The 24253-nt window shown below is 38.5% G+C and overlaps 3 protein-coding genes across 3 annotated transcripts in view; 2 read left to right on the top strand and 1 right to left on the bottom strand.

Annotated features, from left to right (window-relative positions):
• Positions 1–962: 962 nt before the first annotated feature.
• Positions 963–3866, top strand: Dhs (deoxyhypusine synthase). The gene is made up of 2 exons (XM_028316536.1): positions 963–1323; positions 3018–3866. Exons 1-2 carry the CDS (start codon positions 1048–1050, stop codon positions 3852–3854), a joined length of 1113 nt encoding a protein of 370 aa, XP_028172337.1. The 5' UTR covers positions 963–1047; the 3' UTR covers positions 3855–3866.
• A 911-nt stretch (positions 3867–4777) lies between these two features.
• The window catches only part of LOC114361466 (tyrosine-protein kinase-like otk), a gene marked incomplete at its 3' end in the record, with an annotated part of 51142 nt that continues 31666 nt past the window's right edge, over positions 4778–24253 (top strand). The window contains exons 1-2 of the mRNA XM_028316507.1: positions 4778–5054; positions 14062–14088. Coding sequence (XP_028172308.1) covers positions 5009–5054; positions 14062–14088 — 73 coding nt within the window. The remainder of the gene's footprint in view (positions 5055–14061; positions 14089–24253) is intronic.
• On the bottom strand, positions 22250–24141 carry Ndc1 (Nuclear division cycle 1). Its single transcript, XM_028316519.1, has one exon. The coding sequence runs from the start codon at positions 23970–23972 to the stop codon at positions 22284–22286; it is 1689 nt and encodes a 562-aa protein (XP_028172320.1). The 5' UTR covers positions 23973–24141; the 3' UTR covers positions 22250–22283.

The raw sequence follows: 24253 nt of genomic DNA, 5'->3' as shown, positions 1-24253 counted from the left end.
ACCTACTATTCACACTTCAGAATCCAGTCCGCTGGACCACGCCATTGCTTGCAGCATTGTTAAACGTTCGCTATTACCTAATAATTAAATCAAACTGTATAGGTCGGTATGTCCATGCTCTAATCTAACCGAATTGGAAAAAGTTCAAAGCACATAGTAATCTTTTTTCATACTCAAAAACATAGAACATTGTATGCACACCGCGGATTCGAACCTCGCTATAACACAACTGGACATAGGACACAGTAGGCCACCGATCAATCCAAGTAGAAAATTCAACCAATCGGAAAATCATTGGTATAGGCGTATGTTCAGCAGTGGACGTCTTATGGCTGAAATGATGATGATACGAATCGAACTCGAAGAAGTTTGGGAATTGCTGAAAGAAGAATCTATAATACGCACATTCACCTATTAATCTTTGGTCCAGTCAACACGGTGCCGCGGTGGTCTTCTTTGCTAGACAACAACATGGCGAATGGATGATTAGACCCGACGTCCGCCGGATTGTGTTATGCAATACGTTAGAAAGTGCGCACGCGCAGCGCGGGAACGCGGCAGTTGGCGGCAAGTGCTGCGAAGTGAAATACAGGGTGTTAGGGACATGTTGGCAAAAATATAGCGACAAATAGCCCAATGGTGTCGGTGTCGGACTGAATCGAGATCCGCGGGTTCGAACCCCGCCGCGCCATCGTTGCACCCACTCGTCGGAACACAAGTATTATTTTCGCTACCACGAGGAGTTAACGGGGCATTAGTCAATAAGCAAATTGTATGCACTTTTGTATTTGTATGCACAAATAACTAGATTCCAAATAGGATTTCACACGGCTGAAGCCGCGAGCTAAAGCTAATGAATCCTTACACCGCAGAATCGAGAATCGAGTGAGTATAGATAATATAGAGCCTCATCGAAAAAGTTTGACGGTACCTTCGCAATGACATTGACAATCACTGTCAAAACTCGATTTCACCAAAATATTTTCGTGAAAATAGAAAATACGCAGGTGATCGATTTACTGTGTTTAATTTAATTTTCCCATCAAAATGGATGTATCCAAAGTGGAAAAAAGCAAGATTCTTGCTCCCAACATGGCCGTGAACGCTGTTTTGGTCCCAAGTCAGGAATTGCCAGCTGAAACGCCTATTGTGTCTGGTTACGATTGGGAAAATGGGACCGATTACAACAAAATCCTAGATAGCTACTCCAGATCTGGTTTCCAAGCCACGAGCTTCGGAAAAGCTATTGCTGAGATCAACAAAATGCTGAAATGTCGGTCCATTGCTTTGACGGAAGAAACGGGCGATCCGTACGAAGAAGACTNAATAGTTTAATTAATATTTAATTAATAGTCTAATTAGCAAAACAAATAAGAGTAAAATTAAAATGTTAATGAAGTTCTGTTGTAAAGGCCTACCTCACTGTGGTTTAGTTTACGTGAGTACTTAAGGTTTTGGTCACGATCCCAACTTTTTATTAACTAATTACGTAACAGATTGAGGCTTTAGTTAGAGGCCGATAAGCGTCTGACATGGCTCAATCGGACTGACGGCTCAACGCAGAGAATCTCAACCTTTTTGTCTAATAGACTTGTCTAGCCACTTGGTTCCTAGATAAATTATTTGCTCCTCAGGATCCAGTCTAGGGAAATGGTGAATTATTGTTCAACTTCCAAGTTATGGTAAGTAAGTAAAGCCACGATAGCCGAATGGTGAAGGGGTGAGCTCACTCGTGATACAAACATATTTAGCTGAGTACGAGGGGCTAACAGGACTATTAGTAATTTGAGTAATAACAAATTACTAATAAACTTTATAAAAAAAAATTAAACATTGTACCTACCTACACAGAAACTTAAAACTAAGTAGGTAACTTAGGTTTGTGGTCATGGTCGCATAATCGAACCTAGATCCTCGCTCTCTCACCAGTCACCACTAGACATTAGACCCAGACGTGCCTAGACCTTCAATTTTGCCCATGCTAGGTGTCGAACAATCTGACGAACATTGGGGGAGGACGCCTATGTTCCGTAGTGGACGGAACGTCAAATGATGATGATGGGAATCGAACTCGAAAAATGTTTGGGTACTGCTGACCGATAAGAAGAATCTAATACGCACATTCACCTATTAATCTTTGGTCCAGTCAACACGGTGGTCTCCTTTGCTAGACAACAACATGGCGTATGGATGATTAGACCCGACGTCCGCCGGATTGTGTTATGCAATGCGTTAGAAAGTGCGCACGCGCAGTGCGGGAACGCGGCAGTTGGCGGTTGGCGGCAAGTGCTGCGAAGTGAAATACAGGGTGTTAGGGACATGTTGACAAAAATAAAGCGACAAGCGACATGGTGTCGGTGTCGGACTGACCGAATCGAGAACCCACTCGTAACACAAGTATTATTTTCGCTTGCCACGAGGAGTTAACGGGGCTATTAGTTAATAAGTAATTTGTTTGTATGCACTATTGTACAAATAACCAGAGTCCACTATCCGTGGCAAACCGAGTTTCACACGGCTGAAGCCGCGGGCAAAAGCTAAAGCTAGTGAATCCTTTACACCGCTGAATCGAGATTCGAGTGAGAATAGATAACATAGAGCCTCATCTAAAAAGTTTGACGGTACCGTCGCAATGACATTGACAATCACTGTCAAAACTCGATTTCACCAAAATATTTTCGTGAAAATAGAAAATACGCAGGTGATCGATTTACTGTGTTTAATTTAATTTTCCCATCAAAATGGATGTATCCAAAGTGGAAAAAAGCAAGATTCTTGCTCCCAACATGGCCGTGAATGCTGTTTTGGTCCCAAGTCAGGAATTGCCAGCTGAAACGCCTATTGTGTCTGGTTACGATTGGGAAAATGGGACCGATTACAACAAGATCCTCGATAGCTACTCCAGATCTGGTTTCCAAGCCACGAGCTTCGGGAAAGCGATTGCTGAAATCAACAAAATGCTAAAATGTCGGTCCATTGCTTTGACGGAAGAAACGGGCGATCCGTACGAAGAAGATTCTTTTATCAAGAAGAAAACTAACTGTACTATTTTCTTAGGATACACATCTAACATGATATCGTCAGGGCTTCGCGATACTATAAGGTTTTTAGTGAAAAATAAGCTTGTAGACTGTATTGTGACGACTGCAGGGGGTGTGGAAGAAGATTTTATCAAGTGCTTAGCACCAACTTATGTCGGAGACTTCAATTTAAGCGGAAAAGTGCTCAGAACCCGTGGAATAAACAGGATTGGTAATTTACTAGTGCCAAATGACAATTACTGCAAGTTTGAAGAATGGGTCACACCAATTCTCGATGAAATGCTTGAGGAACAGTCGAAAACAGGCATACTTTGGACACCTTCAAGGATTATAGCTAAATTAGGCGAAAAAATCAACGATGAAAGCTCAGTTTGCTATTGGGCCTGGAAGAACAATATTCCGATCTTCAGTCCGGCACTCACAGACGGATCTTTAGGAGATATGATGTATTTTCACTCGTTTAAGCGGCCTGGCCTTGTTATTGATATATTAAGCGACTTAAGAAGACTGAATACTATGGCTGTTAAAGCCAATAACACTGGTATGATTATATTAGGAGGTGGTGTTATAAAACATCACATTTGTAACGCTAATTTAATGAGAAATGGAGCGGATTTTGCTGTTTATGTGAATACGGCAAGTGAATATGATGGCAGTGACGCTGGGGCGAGGCCTGATGAAGCAGTGTCTTGGGGAAAGATAAGGCCAAACGCTACACCAGTGAAGTTGTATGCCGATGCCACTTTGGTCTTTCCTCTGATTGTAGCCCAAACATTTGCAAAGTATCATTTTAGCAATAAAAAGAATGTGTAACAAAGCAACCTTTTTTTTGTTTACCTTAATAAATTACCAATTATTATCTGTGTTTATAGCTTTTGAGTTACAGTCTCGATAGTTGGGCGATAGTTAGGAATCCTGAGGGCAAAGTCGCAGTGTTGGACTTGGAACTGGATCAAATAAAAAGTTCAGTTAGCGCCATTTCATAGTACTTTTCAGTTAGCTCAGCGGTTCCCAAACTTGTTTTGTCTACTGCCCACTTTGAGAATAAATTCATTTTAGCGCCCACATTTTGTAGTCGAGAGTCGAGTGCTCAGTCGGTGTCTAAGAGACTTCCTAGTAAATGATGCCTCCCAAGCCTCTACACAACGTCCCGATTTTTTTTTTGGGTCTCAGCGCCCACAAGGGAGCGTTATCGCCCACTTTGGGAAAGACCGAGTTAGCTCATGTGATGGCCAGTGACATCTATTGACGGGAAATAATACTACATATTTCAATTTACATAGTTAGCGTCATCTAGTAGACAGTAGTTGTACTTTATCAAAGCAAATAGCACTCTCGTTTAACGCCATCTAGTAGACAGTAGTTGTACTTTTTTGTAGACATTGGAATATGTATTTAGCGCCATCTCTTAGAATGTAAATGTACTAACAAAAAACGTTCAGAAATTGATGTGTTTTAAAAGTATGTGAAATTGCTTATTTCCAAAAGTTTAATTTGTTTAAAAGTGTACTTCAAGTAACGCAAATAAAAGTAAACATAAGATAATACTAAAAAAAACCTTATTCATTACCAAATAGTGGTATTTTTCTTATGTGTGTCGCTGATTAACAGTAAAATCCAATTTATTCTAATTAATTTCTGAACGAAAACGGTGTGAATGAACTGTCAAATATAGCATGAAGTTAGCCACAGTCTGCCCTGCAAAACTGTGCTTGTGTTCGTCTGTGAACGCTAATTTTGAAATGTGTGCTGTCTATGAAAGCCGTTTTGAAGCTCGAAAAAAGCATTTACTTGTCCTTCGATGGTCGCTCCCTTTGTCGGACGCCGGCGTATTTTGTTTACACTACCGTGAATCCTGAATTAATGGACAATGATACCGTGATCTTCCATACGTCTTTCTTAATAACAATGCGAGTAGTAGTGAAGTTTTAATCTGAAAAAAACTGTGTACAGTGAATATTGTTAAAATGTGGTTGTCCCGGGATGTCCTGTTTCTCAGCCTGTTTTTATCAGGTAAGCTTTGCATCCTTGCTATTTTTAGTTTACGGTCATTCGTTGTACTATATTTATGTATTTAGTCGGAATAGGTGCATGAATCGCGGCCGGATTCTTTGATGTTTACATCTTGAATACAAATAAGACGCGAGTTCGTTCGGTTTCGTTAGATGTTTATTAATAAACTGCGTGGAATAACTTACAGCTGGAACGGAATACTTAACGATCTCGATTATGTGCCTACAATATTCATAAATTGAATTTTAGTTGCTTGGAAATAGGCTCTGTAAGACTAGGTTTTCTAATTGACTTGTACCACAGCTTGTTTCTACCAATTATTCAGAATTTCAGAATATTGTTCTATTTAAATAATTAAGTTAAACCTGTATAAACCTGTAGTTAGATTCAAATAAGATTTGTAAATAAATTTTACAATTTGATAAATAAAATTGCATAAAAATAGGTAGGTAGTCTTTAATATCGGTCATACTAATTACACAAAATCAACAATCACAGTAATATTATCACAAATCCTTCGTTATACAATAGCAAAGCAAAGATAGGTAATACAAAAAAATGCAACTTGTATGTCATGTACAAAATACACACTAATGCTTAGGGTGCTGCTTNGGCCAAACAACTATCCGTTTCATCTCTAATCTCGATTATATGCCTACAATATTCATAAATTGAATTTAACTTGCTTTGAAATAGGCTCTGTAAGACTAGGTTTTCTAATTGACTTGTACCACAGCTTGGAAATCTAGTATTTCTTGGGTATATTATGTTAGTTAAATATGTTTTCTTGTACCACAACTTGTACTTAGTATTCAGAATTTCATATTATTGTTTTATTTAATATAATTAATGTTAAACCTGTATAGTTAGATTCAAATAAGATTTGTAAATAAATTTTACAATTTGATAAATAAAATTTCATAAAAATAGGTAGGTAGTCTTTATTATCGGTCATACTGATTACACAAAGTCAACAATCATAGTAATATTATCACAAATCCTTCGTTATACATAAATAGCAAAGCAAAGATAATATAAAAAATGCAACTTGTCACACTAATGCTTAGGGTGCTGCTGNTGCTGCTTTTTATGTGAGTAACAATATTTTAGTTATACCTAATTATTATTTAGTTAATTTATCCTAATTCTGGTAATTTGGATCTCTTTAATATCTCATGTAAATTGGTATTTTGTTGTGAGCATAGTGTAACAGTAAGCATGTTTAAATCAAAATAATTACATACTTACATTCCTACAAACACTAAGATTGAGTTGCACAGACTTACTTTAACCGTAACTTTAACAATAACCGGTGTTTTTTGCAGTTTGTGAGATTTTTGTTGAAGCTAAAGTAAGATGGTGTTATTGATAAACAAAAGCAATTAAACATGTACTTTTTCGTTGACCTTACATTTCTCAGTCAATAATCAAGCTATTAATCAATAATTAGCTCACATACCGGACAGTTTTCACACTCAAAGCATCGTTGAAACACGAACAATGTTATGGTTATACGTAATGACTCATTGAATACAAACTCGATACACTCTGTTCTGAGTAGTGGCACGTTATATTGATTACCTTTAGGCGTTTCCAAGAGGGATGGCAGACTATCCTTTATGACAGCTAATATTGTTTGTAATATTGATTTAACTGCAGTAAAAAAATATTTTAGACGCTTGTTCAAAGTCAAAGTCAAAATTTCTTTATTTGTTTAGACTAATAAATAGTTCTTACAAATCGTCATTTTGTTCTTAAGGAGCCTCTACATGTTTCATAATCTTTTTACCCTACCAGCGCTTCGAGACCAACATTTGGCAAGTGCTGTTCTGGCCATAAACAGAATACTTGACTGTAAGCCTGTGACTCGGCGTTGTTGCTCGTTTATAATCACAGAACAAATCTGTTCATAGTCTTCTGACTGATCGCATGATGGAATAAAGGAGAAAAAAAAACTGCTCTAGATGGACGATTTTGTGATTTAAGGTTTTTTAAGCTACGTCCCTGCTGAACTTAGGCCTCCCCCAATGCTTTCCGTGTTGCCCGGTTGGCAGCGGCCTGCATCCGCCTCCTGCTTTATGGTTCTTTAAATGATTTGACTAAAAAGTTTTCAGTGACACGGAAGGATGACTGAGTCCATAAAATATAAAAAAACGACAAGTAGGAACATAGGTCCTTTCGTTCGTTTCAGCCAAATGACGTCCACTGCTGGACAAAGCCTTTCCCAAGGATTTCTACAACGACCAGTCCTGTGCTGCCCGAATCCCGCGACCTTCACTAGATCGTCGGTCCACCTAGTGTATTTATTTTAAACAGTGAGATATTAATTAAACTTGAATAGGTGTTTCTCTTGTTAGGATGCGAGCGGCACAGGACCGGTGTTTTGTGGAAATCCTTGGGGGAGGCCTTTGTCCAGCAGTGGACGTCTTTCGGCTGAATCGAACGAACGAACGAACGAGGTGTTTTTCAAGATTATATTCTACTATTTCATTACATACAGCTTTTTAAAACTTTTACCTATTCGGCATTCACGATCTTCCCGTTTCATACCAAATTTTTATACGTTTTTTAAGATTAAAGAAGCTTTTTCCGATAAAAGGATCCACGCTAAATTAGTTCGTAACTTCCAAGACACAGTTTAGCAAAAACATCATATTCACTAAAGTTCGTTAGGAATTAGTTTCTTGCGAGTTAAAAAGACCTTGATATAATAGGCGTGAGTACAGTAGGTCCACTTCCTCTGTACCTCCTGAATATCTATGTTAATCCCAAAAAAATCAATAAAAACTCATCTTATTTTTGCAAGTAGCCTTTTAAAAAGCACATACACGTCTCAGTTTTAACCCTACCACTGCTTCGGGACAATAAATGGGCCAGTGTTGAGAAGAAACGCGCAAGAAACTCAGGCACTATTGTAGATCCCTCGCAATCCTTTTCAGTTTATTAAAACAACATACCTACAAAGCCTCCCAAACCCACCACAAAACCTCAGAATTCATAAACAAAACAGAAAAGTAAATGAAATATACAAAATCGAAACGGCACAATTTAGGCAGTACTTATATCGCTAGGAAGGTTGGGACATCCATTGCTTGATAGAGCTTCGCGCGATCTTCGCCAGCCGGCCAGGCGTCGTGATAAAATCTTATCGATGATTTTAGACGACAAATGTATGGGCTTATCGCGTAAAATCGATAAAACGGCGCGACAAAAGCTTATCGCAGCGCGCATCCTAAGCCTACAGTAATTCATGACCTTTTTGACTTAAGTATCTACCGATTTATAACTTGACTGTGGCAACCATTTTAGACCAGGTAGACAGACCCGCCCCCGGCCTACCAGCGGGTATGTAATTATGCCTTATTACATGATTAATGTTGCTAAAATATTTATTAGCTCTTTAGAAGCCGTAAAACTGAAGGGACGCGCAGAAAAAATAATTAAATATATCGGAATGCGCGTCGTGTCTTTAAAAACTGGTCAGTTCCAACTTTTAATGTTAGTGATTCTAATATAATTTATGAAATGAGAAATGCGCAGCTTTGATAGGTATGATCTATTCAGAGAATAAAATCAGTTCACCAAAGTCTGTATCTGTAAGTGAAAAACCTTCGATGTATCCATTAACATTAATTTGTCGTTAAGTAAAGTCAAAAACAACGTAGTATTTGGAATTAAAACCCTATAACAAATATTTTGACTTACAAACATCATCCAATGATTTGGTCCCCCTTCCGATTAGGTCAAAATATTATTTTTTTATGATCAAAAGCCAAGAACTTGCGTTTTTGTTTGAACGATATACCTACTCGTAATCTCTGGCTACAAAGTGTCCACAATATCTTTTTCATGATCTTGCTTTTTTGTGTGAAAAGCTGCTCGAAAGTGTCCACTGCTCTATCAGATACTCAAAATATCATTTTGTACCTTTTACACGTATGTATCTAGACTAGAGATAGAAAATACATAATTTTTCATTTGCTAGCGTATTTATCCACCTAACTAAAACAAAAAGAAAAGTAGTTTAGTCAATTTACTACATTACTACCACCCTTCGTCACAACCGAAACAAATCACCGGAACCGGAATTAATGTAGCTCTAGGATAAGTACTATTATTACAAAACAACACCGACTGTCAGCTCACAACAATAAAACGGAGCAAATTCGCTAAACGCTGTCTGTTTTAAACCCGAGATAAGCAATCAAGTAATCAACATGAACAGTAAGTGGGGGGGGCAAAGAAAAAAGTCCAAGATTCGCCACCCCTGCGAGGGCAGGGGTGCGCAACTATAAACCCGACATATTTACGAGGCTCGTTCTCCCTCTGGGTTTACGCGGACCAAGGGATGGGAGGTAGCGGGTAAAATTCAGGGGTGGTTCACTGACGAACGTGGGAAATCACGTTTTGAAATTCGTAGTTTCTGTCAAAAAGGTCTTGAAACTATACGGAAAAATCCGTAAGTTCTTTTAAAAGTATTTTTACAGAATCTAGTGAAGCTTTTCGTGCTTTGGACTGAAGAAATAAAGTTGACAGACCGATTGAGCTAATATTAGTTGTCTATAGCGACTCATGAGTCCTGACTATACACTGGGTGGCCTGGGCTTGTATCACACACGATAAAACAATCTTGATATTTTTTTAAAATTTTGATATTTTTTGTCAAGGTACCCTCGTGTACCAAGTTACTTCTTTATTGTTTTGGCTAATTATTATGCCGAAAACTACTCTATATTCGCACCGCGTACCCAATGCCATACGACGCGATGCGTCTGGACACTTAATTATGGCCTACCTCTTATTTGGTACAATAGAGCTCAAAGCCACACTAGATTTAGATTTATCTCATAAGTGTAGCATCAAGGTGATTATAATCATGTTTCAATCAGTTAAAAAGCACCTATTTTATTTGTCAAAACTCAAAACCATTTAGGCCATGTTAAATTTGAAATGATATCCACACACTATAGTAGATACATCCCAAGCTCGTAATAAGATTAATAAAATTATCCCATCTAACAAAATAAATCATAGATTGATCAATAGGATTTTGAACGCTGTTTCAGAAACGTCCTTAAAACCGCTACCTCTCATCCCCTACCCCACAACGAAAACCGCATGGAAATCCTAACCCGCATTAATCCAATCTGGACTTTATCGCCAGCCATTAAAGCTTACATTCCCACCTGGCTGCGCGTGCGTCATCGTAACTCCTCGACAAACGTAATGGCGCGGTACGGACGTTTTTTACTCTGTTTTGAATGAATATTTTTGAATTCAAATTCACTGTTTCGAATGTTGGCGAACGCTGGAAATATGGGTTCCGCGATAGTTCTAATATTTTGGCTCGCGACATAAATTGGCGGGCTGTTTTAGCGATATGGTTTTGTTTATTAGGTTTATAAAATATGCAGTTTGTAGCAGTTGTAGACAAAAAGTTATGCTAACGCCGCCCGTATTAACAAACATTACTTTGAGGTCTCACAGTGCGCGTGGACGCACAGGGTCACATACAATCACGGAGCTCTATTCAACGCTGTGCGTTCGTGTTGCTGTTTCATGCAAGCATCGTTTGTCAATACGGGCGTTAGTTCAGCTTAGTTCAACTTAGCTCGCACAGTTAACGCTGTTTTCCATAGTTGCGTCCAAACTGCAAATTGCATAGGTACCTACTAAAGTAATGGGGATTAATGAACTTTTTGTTCACTGATCCCCCTTGACGGGGATTGTCAACGGGGAATAGTGGAATAAGCCAGCTATGCGAGCTAAACTAAACTTACTAAGCTTAGCTCTTGGTCTGCAATCCTCATCATCATCATCATCATATCAGCCACAGGACGTCCACTGCTGAACATAGGTTGATTACCAATGATTTCCATAATGATCGGTTGGTACTGTTGGTAGCGGCCTGTATTCAGCGCCTTCCTGCTACCTTTATGAGGTCGTCGGCTCACCTTGTTCACTCCAGAACCTTGCTACCCCATCGGCAGTCAGTTCTGCGTACAACCCGCATTATACCGGGTAAATTTTGGGTAGAACGGAACAAAACTCAATTTATTTTTCAGTTCTTTTAAGACCTTTTTTTGTTTTAGACTAATCCCTGCCTCTATACTAGACCCTACATTTAAACTAGTTCAAATACTAGGACCCAGTTCGTTCTAACTCGTCTAATTAGGGAATACTAGTCTTATTTGCTTGTAGTTTGTTTTACAACTCTGTAAAATCTCTAGTTTAGAACTTTTACTTCTGGTTCTGGGTGGAGTGGTTTTTCATTGATTAATCTGACTTTTCTTCCTATAGCCACTTGCCTTCCCGAACACTATAATCCGGGCCTTTTCGAGGCGAGAGTGAATAGGCTTTAGGCACAGGGCAGATATTTTATGTAACTACCCTAGACTGCATCTCACTTAACATCAGGTGCGATTACGGTCAAATACCTGCCTTGTTCTGCATAAAAAAACCATATAAAGGCAAAAAAAAAAAAGTAAAGGTTGATTGATAAAAGATTTTTAATAACTTTAAACTCGCAAGTTCAAATCATACATTTTCTTACGTGTACTATAAAAAGCTTCAAGTTATACCTGTAACTACATAATAATATCACACTGCCTTTTTAAGCTCTACCGAAAGTCGCCGAAAAGGGTAAACAGAATCCTTACAAGTTTGCATCGAAAGTCACGTCACGTCACCCTTCTAATAAAATTCTGCCACTTCGTTCATGTGTGCATTGAATTTTTGTATAAAATAAGCTTAGATTTAAAATTTTAAGCGTTCCATTTTCATGCTAGTTTAGATTATATCCGCGGCTTCGCTTTATTGGTAATCAGGGTTCTTTATTTCTTATCTAAGTAAAAGAAATGACATGACTTTTCATAGTCCAAAAATGAGAAAGTTTGGGCGATATTCCGTAAACCACAGACTTTTGACGGCCAATAGTTGGGTTGTTGTTTGGAGGGGGGGGGGGGGGCCCCCCACCCACAAGGTGGACCGACGACATCATAAAGGTAGCAAAAAGGCGCTGGACGCAGGCCGTTACCAACCGGGTAACATGGAAAGCATTGGGAGGCCTATGTTCAGCAGTGGACGTCCTATGGCTGAGATGATGATGATGGGGATGATGTAACTGTAACACCTTGTAAAGAAGCAATAAAGTTATTGATATTGAGTATTGATCGAAGAATCACCTTACAAACAAGAAAGGTAAAATACAAAATGCAACTACAAACAAGTCTTGACAAATCCAGTATAATGGAGCTCTTAGAAACATCCTCCCGCAGAGCTCATTACAACCTCGAAAAGGAATGGAATAAAGAAAGTTTTTCCATATTCCAGGGAATTCCAGGGTATAAGTAATTCACACAGTGCCAGACGGTGGTTTGACAAACAAAATGTCTTGTAAGAGCATAAAAGAGTTGAGAGAATCTTGGTTTTATAATTAAGTCTTTAGAAAAGGCTTTTTAAATAAGCAATGGCGTCGGGGGATATGACGGCTGTTTTTAGTGCCCACTGTTTTGGAGTATAGAATTTCAACAGGGCTGCTTTACAGCTTATTTTATTATTTAAGCATCCCTTTCACTCATAGAGAGGCCCTGGTAGGTGTGACAAGTACAGATAGACTTGAAAATATAGGGAAAGATGGCAGTGTCTGGATGAGAATGTAGAGATTTGATCTAAGATTGACAACTTTCAAGAACATTGACCGTGGGCCAAGTTGCCGAAAGAAAAAATATTGAAAAATTGAATCCGGCGACTTGGACCATGGACCAAAGTGGGCCAAGTCACCGTAAGACTTCAGTAGGTATTGAAAACTAACTACCGGGCAACATGGAAAGCATTGGGGGAGGCCTATGTTCAGCAGTGGACGTCCTATGGCTGAGATGATGATGATGAGGTATTGAAATATTGAAAAGTCTACAATATTTTTCTTCTTTACTTCTTAGTACAGCTTTCATGTTATGGATTGCAGTGATTCAACGATTAGTATTTTGTATAATAATATTAATGTTAATGAAAATGTTCTCGTACAAAAATAAACGGTTGTTCAGTAATCTACCAGAAAATATGGTTGCAAAAATCCATTTCAGCATGCGAGTAAAAACCTAACCGAAGTGCTCACTAAAAAGTAACATACCCTCAAAAAACCACGAACATATCGCAAGTAATTTGAAAGCGCACCGCAGAAATCACTGACGTAAATATCGCGTTCCGCGCAACACTCGAGTCGAGTGCGGTTCGTTAGCGGCTACGCTGCGATTGCGATTTAATTGCTACATGTGACTAGTTTCAGTGTGACCAGTAGTTGGAGGGCTGGACCACAAGTTGAAATGTACGATTTTAGAACACTTGACTAACTGGACTTTTCCACTTCTCGTTACCACTACTGTAAGTGCTGTGTAGTCTATAAAAAGCCAACGAGTAAAGGGTACAGATTTAAGTCTTTTTCGCCACTTCTTCTCAGCACAGCCCATCATATGTTGTCCCTAAGTGGTGGTAGAGCAAACTATATTTGCCTATCTAAAAAAACCATTTGATTTATCCAGGTCAAAGTTAAACTGTCATTTTGCTATTATGAGAATAATCCTTTGTTCTGGATGAAAAAAGAGGGAGATCGCGCTATATGGCAATTCTAGGAGAGGCTCACGTCTATTAGTGCACTGCCTGATGTTGATATGATGATGAGTTTTTTTGATAGTCTGAAACACGTGCAAAGCTGCGACAAGAAGCTAGTCCAAGATACAGCTTTCCAAATTCCAACTATTTGAATATAATTCGTATGACATTCAAGGATTGACCCCCAGGGTGCTCCTCAATAGTACAATAACCTAAAGATTGGACCTAGAGTTAACCTAATCTTGAGGGCATCGAACTTTAGTGAAGGTCGGGTGTGTGATACAGGGTTACAATTGAAATGAGATAATTTATTTACGTAAGAAACAGTCCGCAAAGTCTTTATACATAAATCACTCGACTTGTTAAATCCATTAAAATTTATATTTTTTTGTTTCAGGTCTTCTATGCGCATTGGCAGCAGAAGGTAAGATTTTTAATACTATTTAGCACTTCTTAGGAATGTAACCCCTTATTAATAAAAAGTTACACTTAGTAAGCCAGAGTTCAACTATTGTGTAACTTTTATTAATAATGGAGTAAAATTCTTGCTTTTTGCCTTTAGTTATCAAATAAACAACTTCTTTATTCAACACAAACATTTGCTTTAAAATTATTAGTCATCATTGGTTTGTGATGATAAGCAAAATACAGTTCAAACATCGCATCCAGGGTCTTATTGCAAATCGAATGATCATAATATCGATTATACATTTCGCGAGCAGTAACCGAGTCGTTCAAAGTTCACGCTTGTGTGACCGGCGGCAACCTTATTGTGACCTTTTGTCTAAAGTCTTTTCTTAGCTTGATCCTATTTAGGTGTAATGTGGTCTAGGCACATCTAGAAATAAAAAGATGTTGAGGCATTGCATTGCACAGCGTGCTATGGAGAGGGCTATGCTCGGTGTTTCTTTACGAGATCGAATCAGAAATGAGGGGATCCGTAAACGAACTGAAGTTGCTGACATAGCCTGATATGCCTGATGGATTAGCAAGCTAAAGTAGCAATGGGCGGGGCACATAGTATGCAGAACTGACGGCCTATGGCTCAGCAAGGTTCTGGAGTGGCGGCCACCTAATTACTGGAAAGTGACTCATATGCCTTTAACAGTACAATGATGATAATATGGTACTCATACAATAATCACTTAGTTGACCTGTTTTGAAGTTTCTTAATGCAGTCATTAGTTTCGACTATGGATTACATTCCCGAATGTGACCATAGATCAAACTCCTAAGGTAGATACCGTTACAGTATTTTCCAGATTCGTTTACTCCTTTTCTCTATGCTTGGTTTAGTATTTGTGAAACAAAAAAAAGTTTAAGTGAAATGAGTTCGTCTCGAGAATCATTCGAGTTTTTTCAGTACCGCTGATGTTTTCAGTTTCAATGCGAGCTAGCGAAGGAGTCATCAAGTGGCAGTGTCTATTTTGAACTAGTGTTGTGGAAAAAAATATCGATAAACTCGTTTTTCGATAGAAAAAGTGTAGGATGACAAAGTTTTGAAATTCTTCATTTCTATATTTCCTATGATTAAGAATTAACCTTATCCCAGTAAGCTAAAAGCAACTTTTATGTTTAAGAAGAGAGTATGTACAGTATTTTTTTCTGGAACGATCGACCGCATATAATACTCTTGGATATCGGTATTTTCTCTTCCAAACAGAAATCTGGAATGTTCTGTAAAACTAGATCGCTTCCATGGAATCTATAAAATGTAATAGCCTAGCAAGCAGCTAGATAATGACTTCGTTAGAGGTACTTAACGTCGNTTAGAACAGCACTTGAATAACGGGACTTTTGCCACTTCTCGTTCCCGCTGCAAGTCCTGTGTAGCCAGGATCTACAGCTTGACCGTCTATAAAACCTAGCCGGTGAAGGCCTTTAGTCCCAGGAAAAAGTTAAACATCATTGGATTGCACCCGCAACGAAACGTACTTTTATTGAAATTCAAATTCTTTATTGCTAATCCACGTGTCACGTAGGATTTTCAAAAATAATATTATACTCGTAGAAGAGGATGGAGGGAGAGTTTATACTGTCATTCTGAGGTATTCTTGTATAGTAGGTATAGTAACTTTTAGCTGTGAGTATATCTTGGAAGTTTTTTTTTTTAAGTTTTACCACTGATTTAAGCTACGGCAAGAAGCTTGTCCAAGATACAGCTTTCCAAATTCCAACTATTCACATAATTCGTATGACATTCAAGGATTGGCCCCTAGTGCTCATCAGTACAATAACCTAAAGACTAGACCTAGAGTTAACCTAGACTTTAGGGCATCGAACTATAGTGAAGGTCAGGTGTGACATACAGGGTTACAATTGAAATGAGATAATTTATTTGCGTACAGTCTGCTACCAAACGTGAAAAGAGATAGAGATCCAACAATACGTAGCTTACAATACAAGCTATGTTTTGTTGATCCCCTTGAGTTGATGGACTATTGAGTTGATGAGGGCTATGAACGTGACGACTGGTTGGGATTTTGTTATGATTTGTTGTGGTTTATAGGGGTCAATCCGTAAATTGTTGCATGTCATCTCGTGCTCATGCCGGAGTCTGCTAAATATTGGGCAGTCTCGCATGAGATGGTCAATATCCTGTACGCTGGAGTCATCGCAGGGGCAGTAAGGGTTGTGTAAGATCTAGCAGACTGCAACTAAACGCCCTTGGAGCTCAGAACTTTTGAAGTTCAATAAAAACTGTGAGCACATTATTAGGCACTTTAACCAAAATCGCAAAAGTGCCGAAGACACAAAAAAAAAATTGCGTAAGAAACAGTCCGTCAAGTCTTTATTACATAAATCGGTTGACTTATTAAACCCATTAAAATGTATATTTTTTATTTTCAGGTCTTCTATGCGCATTGGCAGCAGAAGGTAAGATTTTTAATACTTTTTAGCACTTCTTAGGAATGTAACCCCTTTAATAAAAAGTTACACTTAGGGGTGAACCTTGGATTAAACTGACATTTCCATATTAAATGACAATTTAAGCCAGAGTTCAACTATTGTGCAACTTTTATTAATAATGGAGTAAAATTCTTGCTTTTTGCCTTTAGTTATCAAATAAACAACTTCTTTATTCAACACAAACATTTGCTTTAAAATTATTAGTCATCATTGGTTTGTGATGATAACGCTTACCCAAGCAAAATACAGTTCAAACATCGCATCGGTTCTTCAATTGCAAATCGAATGATCATAATATCGATTGTACATTTCGCGAGCAGTAACCGAGTCGTTCAAAGTTCACGCTTGTGTGACCGGCGGCAACCTTATTGTGACCTTTTGTCTAAAGCATATTCTGAGCTTGATCCTATTTAGGTTTAAATATGGTCTAGGCACGTCTAGAAATAAAAAGATGTTGCATTGCATTGCACAGCGTGCTATGAAGAGGGCTATGCTCGGTGTTTCTTTTACGAGATCGAATCAGAAATGAAGAGATCCGTGAACGAACTGAAATCGCTGATATAGCCTGATATGCCTGATGGATTAGCAAGCTAAAGTAGCAATGGGCGGGGCACATAGTATGCAGAACTGACGGCCTATGGCTCAGCTAGGTTCTGAGGTGGCGGCCACTTTAGTACTGGAAAGCGGAGCGTAAGACATCCACTCACAAGGTGGACCGACCACATCATAAAGGTAGCAGGAAGGCGTTGGACGCAGGCCGCTACCAACCGGGCAACATGAAAAGCATTGGGGGAGGCCTACGTCCTATGGCTGAGATGATGATGATGAGGCACGTCTGGAAATAAGAAGGCTTCTAATATTACTGAGCTATTTGAAGAATGCACAGGTTCTAATGCCTAATTACAGCCCCCTTCCATCACCGGGGAACCAGACTCAGGTTAGCGTACCATCCCTACATTGTCGACATTCCACCAGCTGCTCGCACTAAGAGTTTCGCTAACTCTAATAAAAGGCCAACAGCTAGGAACTAAAATTCGCTGCCTGCTGCTGTCTTTCCTGAACACTATAATCCGGGCCTTTTCAAGGCGAGAGTATATAGGCACTTACAGGGCAAGTATGTACCATCCTAGACTGCATCTCACTTAACACCAGGTGCGATTACGGTCAAATACCTGCCTTATAGTTGAACTGGTTTACAGTTTACGAGTATTAACGCAGGCCCTAGTTTCGACTATGGATTACATTGCTGAATGATCATAGCTACCATAGATCAAACTCCTAAGGTAGATTCCGTTTCAGTATTTTCCAGACTCGTTTACTCCTTTTCTCTATGCTTGGTTTGGTATTTATGGTGAAACAAAAAAAGTTTAAGTGAAATGAGTTCGTCTCGAGAATCATTCGAGTTTTTTCAGTACCGCTGATGTTTTCAGTTTCAATGCGAGCTAGCGAAGGAGTCATCAAGTGGCAGTGTCTATTTTGAACTAGTGTTGTGGAAAAAAATATCGATAAACTCGTTTTTCGATAGAAAAAGTGTAGGATGACAAAGTTTTGAAATTCTTCATTTCTATATTTCCTATGATTAAGAATTAACCTTATCCCAGTAAGCTAAAAGCAACTTTTATGTTTAAGAAGAGAGTATGTGCAGTATTTTTTTCTGGAACGATCGACCGCATAATATACTCTTGGATATCGGTATTTTCTCTTCCAAACAGAAATCTGGAATGTTCTGTAAAACTGGATCGCTTCCATGGAATCTATAAAATGTAATAGCCGAGCAAGCAGCTAGATAATGACTTCGTTAGAGGTGCTTAACGTCGTTGGCTAGTTCAACTACAATGGGGCAAGGGGGAAGAATCAACAGACTGGATGTCGCCATATCCCGCTATCTTGGCTTGGAATTAGGGCTTGCAATATCGGATAGTTTTCAACTCCGGAACTGATTTCCGATATTGGGCACTCAACTCCGGAATTCCGGTTCTAGTTCCGGAGTTGGTTAAAAAAGAAAGCGCCTCCCGATAAACACGTACACGTATGTGGCCTCCACTTTAGAACCTTGCCCTATCGGCCGTCTGTTCTATGTGCCCTGCCCATTGCCACTTTAGCTTGGTAATCCGATCGCTATATGTCAGGCAACTTTAGTTCGTTTACGAATCTCCTCATTTCTGGTTCGATCTCGAAAAGAAACACCGAGCATAGCACTCTCCATACCATGGTGTGCAACTTTGAGCTTATTATAAGCCTTATAGTAAAAGGCCACGTTTCCGAACCGTGTGTCATCACTACTTGTAACACACACTGATTGTAGACTTTCGTCTTTAGGCACTGAAGTGTTTTGGTCGAAAAGATGTTATGTAGTTTCCCAAACGCTGCCCAGCCGAGTTGAATTCGACGTATTATTACATCTCCCTGCCTCACAGCTCGCTGCAGAGGAATCGCAGAGGAATCGCCCTCGTATTCAGCCAGGCTCAAAGACCTTCTCATAGTCTAAGAACGCCAAGCATATAGGCAAGTTAGACTCTTCGGTCTTCTGTATAACGTGCCGTAGCGTATAGATGCGGTATATGGTAGTGTAAACGTTTCGATAACTGGCTTCCTCGAGAGACTATAAGTCATCGAACCTACGCGCGAGACTATTCGTGATGGCTCTCAAAAACAGCTTGTAGACATGACTCAGAGTCAGAACCCAGATGGGTCTGTAATTCTCCTTTCTCCTTAATAAGGCTTTTACCCCTTTCTTAAAGAAAAACACCACCAAGTATTTGTTCCGTGCCTCTGGCATTATTCCCTGGAGTAAGACGGAGTTAGTCTATGAAGGACTTTCAGTATCGGCTTATCACCTGCCGCGTTCAGAAGCTCCGAGGTTATTCCGTCATCACCCGGTGCCTTGTTGTTCTTTAGCTGTTTGAGAGCCATCCTAATCACGCAAGGGCTGATGTCCGGCTAATCTTCGGTATAGTGTCGAGTTAGCTTAGCTGTTGGAACTGTCCTGTGGCTGAGCTATTAACAGGTTTTACTCTATCATCCGCTCTCTTCAGCTGGCTTCGCCCATTAGAGTTGTCTCTAGCGAACATTTTGGAGCTTTGGTTTCGCCCTATTGCCTCTTTAATATTATTACTAATAAAGTTGCGAATACATATTTTATCTCGAGGACTTCCTTATCTAAGAACCTATTTTGATACTTAAACGTTTTGAAAACTTAAAATAATTTATGTAAAATTTCAATATCGGAATACGATATTGGCTTCAGTTCCGGAATTGAAATATCGGAAAAAATGTATCCGAAATTCCGGAGTTACGAAATTCCGGAATTCCGGTATTCAAGCCCTAGTTGGAATGTCTTGGCTGATAGTGATAGTAGTGAGAATTGGTATGCCTTGGCTGACAATGATAGTGGCGAGCATAGGTTTATTTCGAAAAGTAAAACTAGTGAAGGCCAAGTTTATCCCAGTGGAAAGCTGTCATTGAACCCGTAACCCTTAAATTATAAGAATATTGAAGAAGTCAAAATTATAAACGACAGCACATGAAGTTTAGCTTGATTGTGAATTTAATGTCTGATCATCTTCACAAGTTTCACAACAGATTTTATTTAGTAAACAGTTCACCTGTGTGTGGTAGGATTTCTAGATTGCCTATTTTTACATGCCCCTGCCTAGGCATTTCTTATTTTTTACACATTCCATCGATATCGATACCCAACTTTTTCACATCACTGGGTCATCGTCATCGAGTAGTCTAGCTCACGCTTCGACGCCTGCACCTACCCCATGAATACTGGAGTATTCTTTTGTGTCCCCCTCTCATTGTGCGCGAGGGAGCGAGACGCCAATGTATAGAAATGTGTCATTAGTGTTTAGGTGTAATATTGATGTGTGCAATCTGGAGGATAGGGATCGTTTGTCTTGCAATTTCTATAGGCTGTGACGTGCGGATTGATAGTTCATGTGGACGCCATCTTGGTGGTGGCCAATACAAATATTCCTTACACACGGGAACGATCTCTAGTGACTTATTTAATTAAATATATGGATTGTATACTTAAATCATCAGCTGAAGAGGGATCGTTTGTCTTGCAATTTCTATAGGCTGTGACGTGCGGATTGATAGTTCATGTAGACGCCATCTTGGTGGTGGCCAATACAAATATTCCTTACACACGGGAACTATCTCTAGTGACTTATTTAATTAAATATATGGATTGTATACTTAAATCATCAGCTGAGGATAGCCTGTTCCTCTGTGCTTGAGGATTTTTTTATGCAATGCAATTTGCAGGTGTTAAGTCAAAGTCAAAGTCAAAAGTCAAAAAATTTCTTTATTTGTTTGGACTAATAAATAGTTCTTACAAATCGTCATTTTGCTCTTAAGGAGCCTCTACATGTCTCATAATCTTTTTACCCTACCAGCGCTTCGAGACCAACATTTGGCAAGTGCTGAGAAGAAGCGCCGCAACAAACTCAGTCACCACTGTCTGCCCNGCTATTAACAGGTTTTACTCTATCATCCGATCTCTTCAGCTGGCGTCGCCCATTAGAGTTGTCTCTAGCGAACATTTCGGAGCTTTGGTTTCGCCCTATTGCCTCTTTAATATTATTACTAATAAAGTTGCGAATACATATTTTATCTCGAGGACTTCCTTATCTAAGAACCTATTTTGATACTTAAACGTTTTGAAAACTTAAAATAATTTATGTAAAATTTCAATATCGGAATACGATATTGGCTTCAGTTCCGGAATTGAAATATCGGAAAAAATGTATCCGAAATTCCGGAGTTACGAAATTCCGGAATTCCGGTATTCAAGCCCTACTTGGAATGTCTTGGCTGATAGTGATAGTAGTGAGAATTGGTATGCCTTGGCTGACAATGATAGTGGCGAGCATAGGTTTATTTCGAAAAGTAAAACTAGTGAAGGCCAAGTTTATCCCAGTGGAAAGCTGTCATTGAACCCGTAACCCTTAAATTATAAGAATATTGAAGAAGTCAAAATTATAAACGACAGCACATGAAGTTTAGCTTGATTGTGAATTTAATGTCTGATCATCTTCACAAGTTTCAATCAGCCCACCGTGGGGCGGTCAGTGAACTTTTTTAGTAATTTGGCCATAACTTCGTCAATTTTTGTCGTAGAACAAAAATTTTTGCACTGTGTATTAAGGATTTTTTAGCCCTATAAATCTGCATTCACAGCTAAAAATCGAAATGATCCTCATTATTAAACCTAGCATTTCAAACGCATTTAACTCATGAAAGTGGATGCTACTAAGTACACAATCCCAATTTAAGAAAAGTCAATAAGTATACCTTGCTCTACATAGTTAGCATTTTGATATGATAAAAATGTGATAGAATTCCATTATTAGTAACTAGAATCAAGAATAGTGATTAATATTATTACTACAAATAGTAGGGCCAGAGTAAGTTGCCACTTTTTTTTCTGCAAATCAATAAAATCATAGATACCTAGATTTATGAACCGAGAGTTTTTGTGTATAATAAATACCATTTTCTAGTCACTGTTTGATAACATGTAGTTAATTTTGTTTTGTATAATTTATATTATGAAAAATTTAATAGATGTTTCAATTTAAAAATGTGTTTTATTTTGGTCTACATTATACCTTTTAACTCTACATTATAGGAGGTAGGAAGTGTAAACAAATGAAACATATAAGAAAAATACAAATTTAATTTATTCTAGTCTTTAAATTAAGCTTCTTTACATAATAAAAATGGCTGCAAGGCAATTTGGACATCAGGATCTAATGGTATCTCATGGATGTACTTTGAGAATGTTATAACAATCTTGTAAATACTTCTCTTGACAGATGAAATGAGGGCAGATTTAATTTTAATTGCAAACATATCATTGAGAATATGTTTTCGGTGAATAAGGCCAGGTTTTGATAGTTTGTCTATGCTATGTTTGAGATTTATCATAGCTGATATAACAACTGGTAAATCATTCTGGACCACCCCATAATTATCTTCTTTGAGTGAGGCTGCAGCAATAAACGCTAATCCTTCACATGTCCACATAACTGGCTGCGCTTGCATTAACAAAAATTTCAGCCGTGTATCAGTAAGCTCACCAAAGAAGTAGTTTATTCCAGGCTTTTGGCATAGTTTATGTAGGAAAAGATTAAATTCTTCCTTGGCAACATCTGCAAAAGTGTCTTCAAGTTTATTTTTATTATGATCTTTCATATGAAGTAACTCTGGTGATTGTGCCATGTTTCTCAAATTGCTTGAATATAATCCAACATGAGGAGTCACATTCAATAATTTTTTGTTTCCTGAGTTTTCCATTTCTATAGGTTTTCCATCTGAATTTATGTTGCCAAGTTCTTTGCTAAATTCATTGACAATCGTCAGACATTTTTGCAACAGATTGTTCCAGTTCCTTGGATGTCCGCCAGGTTGCGAAAGAGTAAAAATATGTTGACGTCTTGCTGGGTCAGTCATTGCCATAATCCTCAAGTCTTGAGCTCCCAAGTAGCCATTGAATTGGTTTCTTTGCTCCAGTGCATTGTACAGAGTCAGGCATGAATCTGACTCAATGGGAAACTTCATGGGTTCAGTTAGTATGATGTTGAATATTGTTCTCATTGTGTAGACAGATATCAAAAACAAACTGGTATAAAACCACAGTCCAATCCAGATTCCAGAGGCAATCAAATTCAGTATGTTATCCAGTGGGGGATCTTCCAAAAATAGGCCATAGACTTCAGACACAACACTTCTTGGTTTGTTGCCCCAAACATAGTAAAATATGCTAAAATAAATCACAGGAGCAACGGCATGTTTGAAGCCCATGGACAAGATGTTACTGATGGACAATTTTAACTGCTGGAACTTATCTTGATAAATGTGCGGGAACAATAAAACTGAGGTCCCAAAAATGTGTCCATTCAAGAAATAATATAGTCCCATCCACATACCTCCAAACTGCAGGAATAAACTTTGCTCCAATATGCATTGCCCATCGTAGTTCTCACATTTTTTCTTTAGTACATTGAAATTGCTTTTTGCTAGAGATGAATACAGACTCATAGTGAAATAGCCACTCAGAGCATACAACATACTAAATGTTATATTCTGAACTGAAAACATGTTCAAAAACATGGAAAACCTCGTAAAGTACTTAGGCATGGGCATCATGTAGTAGTTGCCGTATATATAAGCTTGGAAAAAAGATACCATGGCAAGAAGTACCAGATTCAGTCCCATTTTCCAACCAAAAATATCTTGTATCGTTGATGAAATCCATGACAGAGGGTGCAGTAAATCAATCTGTATGACGAAAACTAGCACAATTGCAAGAAGGCATTGAAGACACAAATTCCATATAACTGCTACAACCAATCTTTGGGAAAATATTTCGCTTTTGGCTTCCATACCGGCAAGTGTTAGGTTATTGGATTTTGTCCAAGAGTAGTCTTGTTTTAACAATCATTTAACTTTAAAACAGTGGAGCTTTGATCAAGTTTATTGCTTGATTTATAACATTATTACACACCAACTCATTAAAAAGTATTAAAATTAAATAAACATTACAGAAAAAGCTTCACTCTCAACGGTCATTTCTGTTTTTTTTTTTTCAATTTCACAAACGTCAAAAAGGACAGCTGATAACCATAGATAATAAATATAACCGCTTTATTCCCCCCGCTTACTTA

This window comes from Ostrinia furnacalis, unplaced genomic scaffold (assembly GCF_004193835.3).
Source record: "Ostrinia furnacalis isolate ACB-3 unplaced genomic scaffold, ASM419383v2 OfSCF5758, whole genome shotgun sequence".
Taxonomy (NCBI): Eukaryota; Metazoa; Arthropoda; class Insecta; order Lepidoptera; family Crambidae; genus Ostrinia; species Ostrinia furnacalis.
Note: the sequence above shows the minus strand (reverse complement) of the source record. Positions and strands in the feature narration are given on the sequence as shown.

What these genes read in the sequence shown, in the direction of transcription:
- Dhs (XM_028316536.1), top strand. Translation starts at nt 1,048, where the DNA reads ATGGATGTATCCAAAGTGGAAAAAAGCAAGATTCTTGCTCCCAACATG.
- Ndc1 (XM_028316519.1), bottom strand. Translation starts at nt 23,972, where the DNA reads ATGGAAGCCAAAAGCGAAATATTTTCCCAAAGATTGGTTGTAGCAGTT.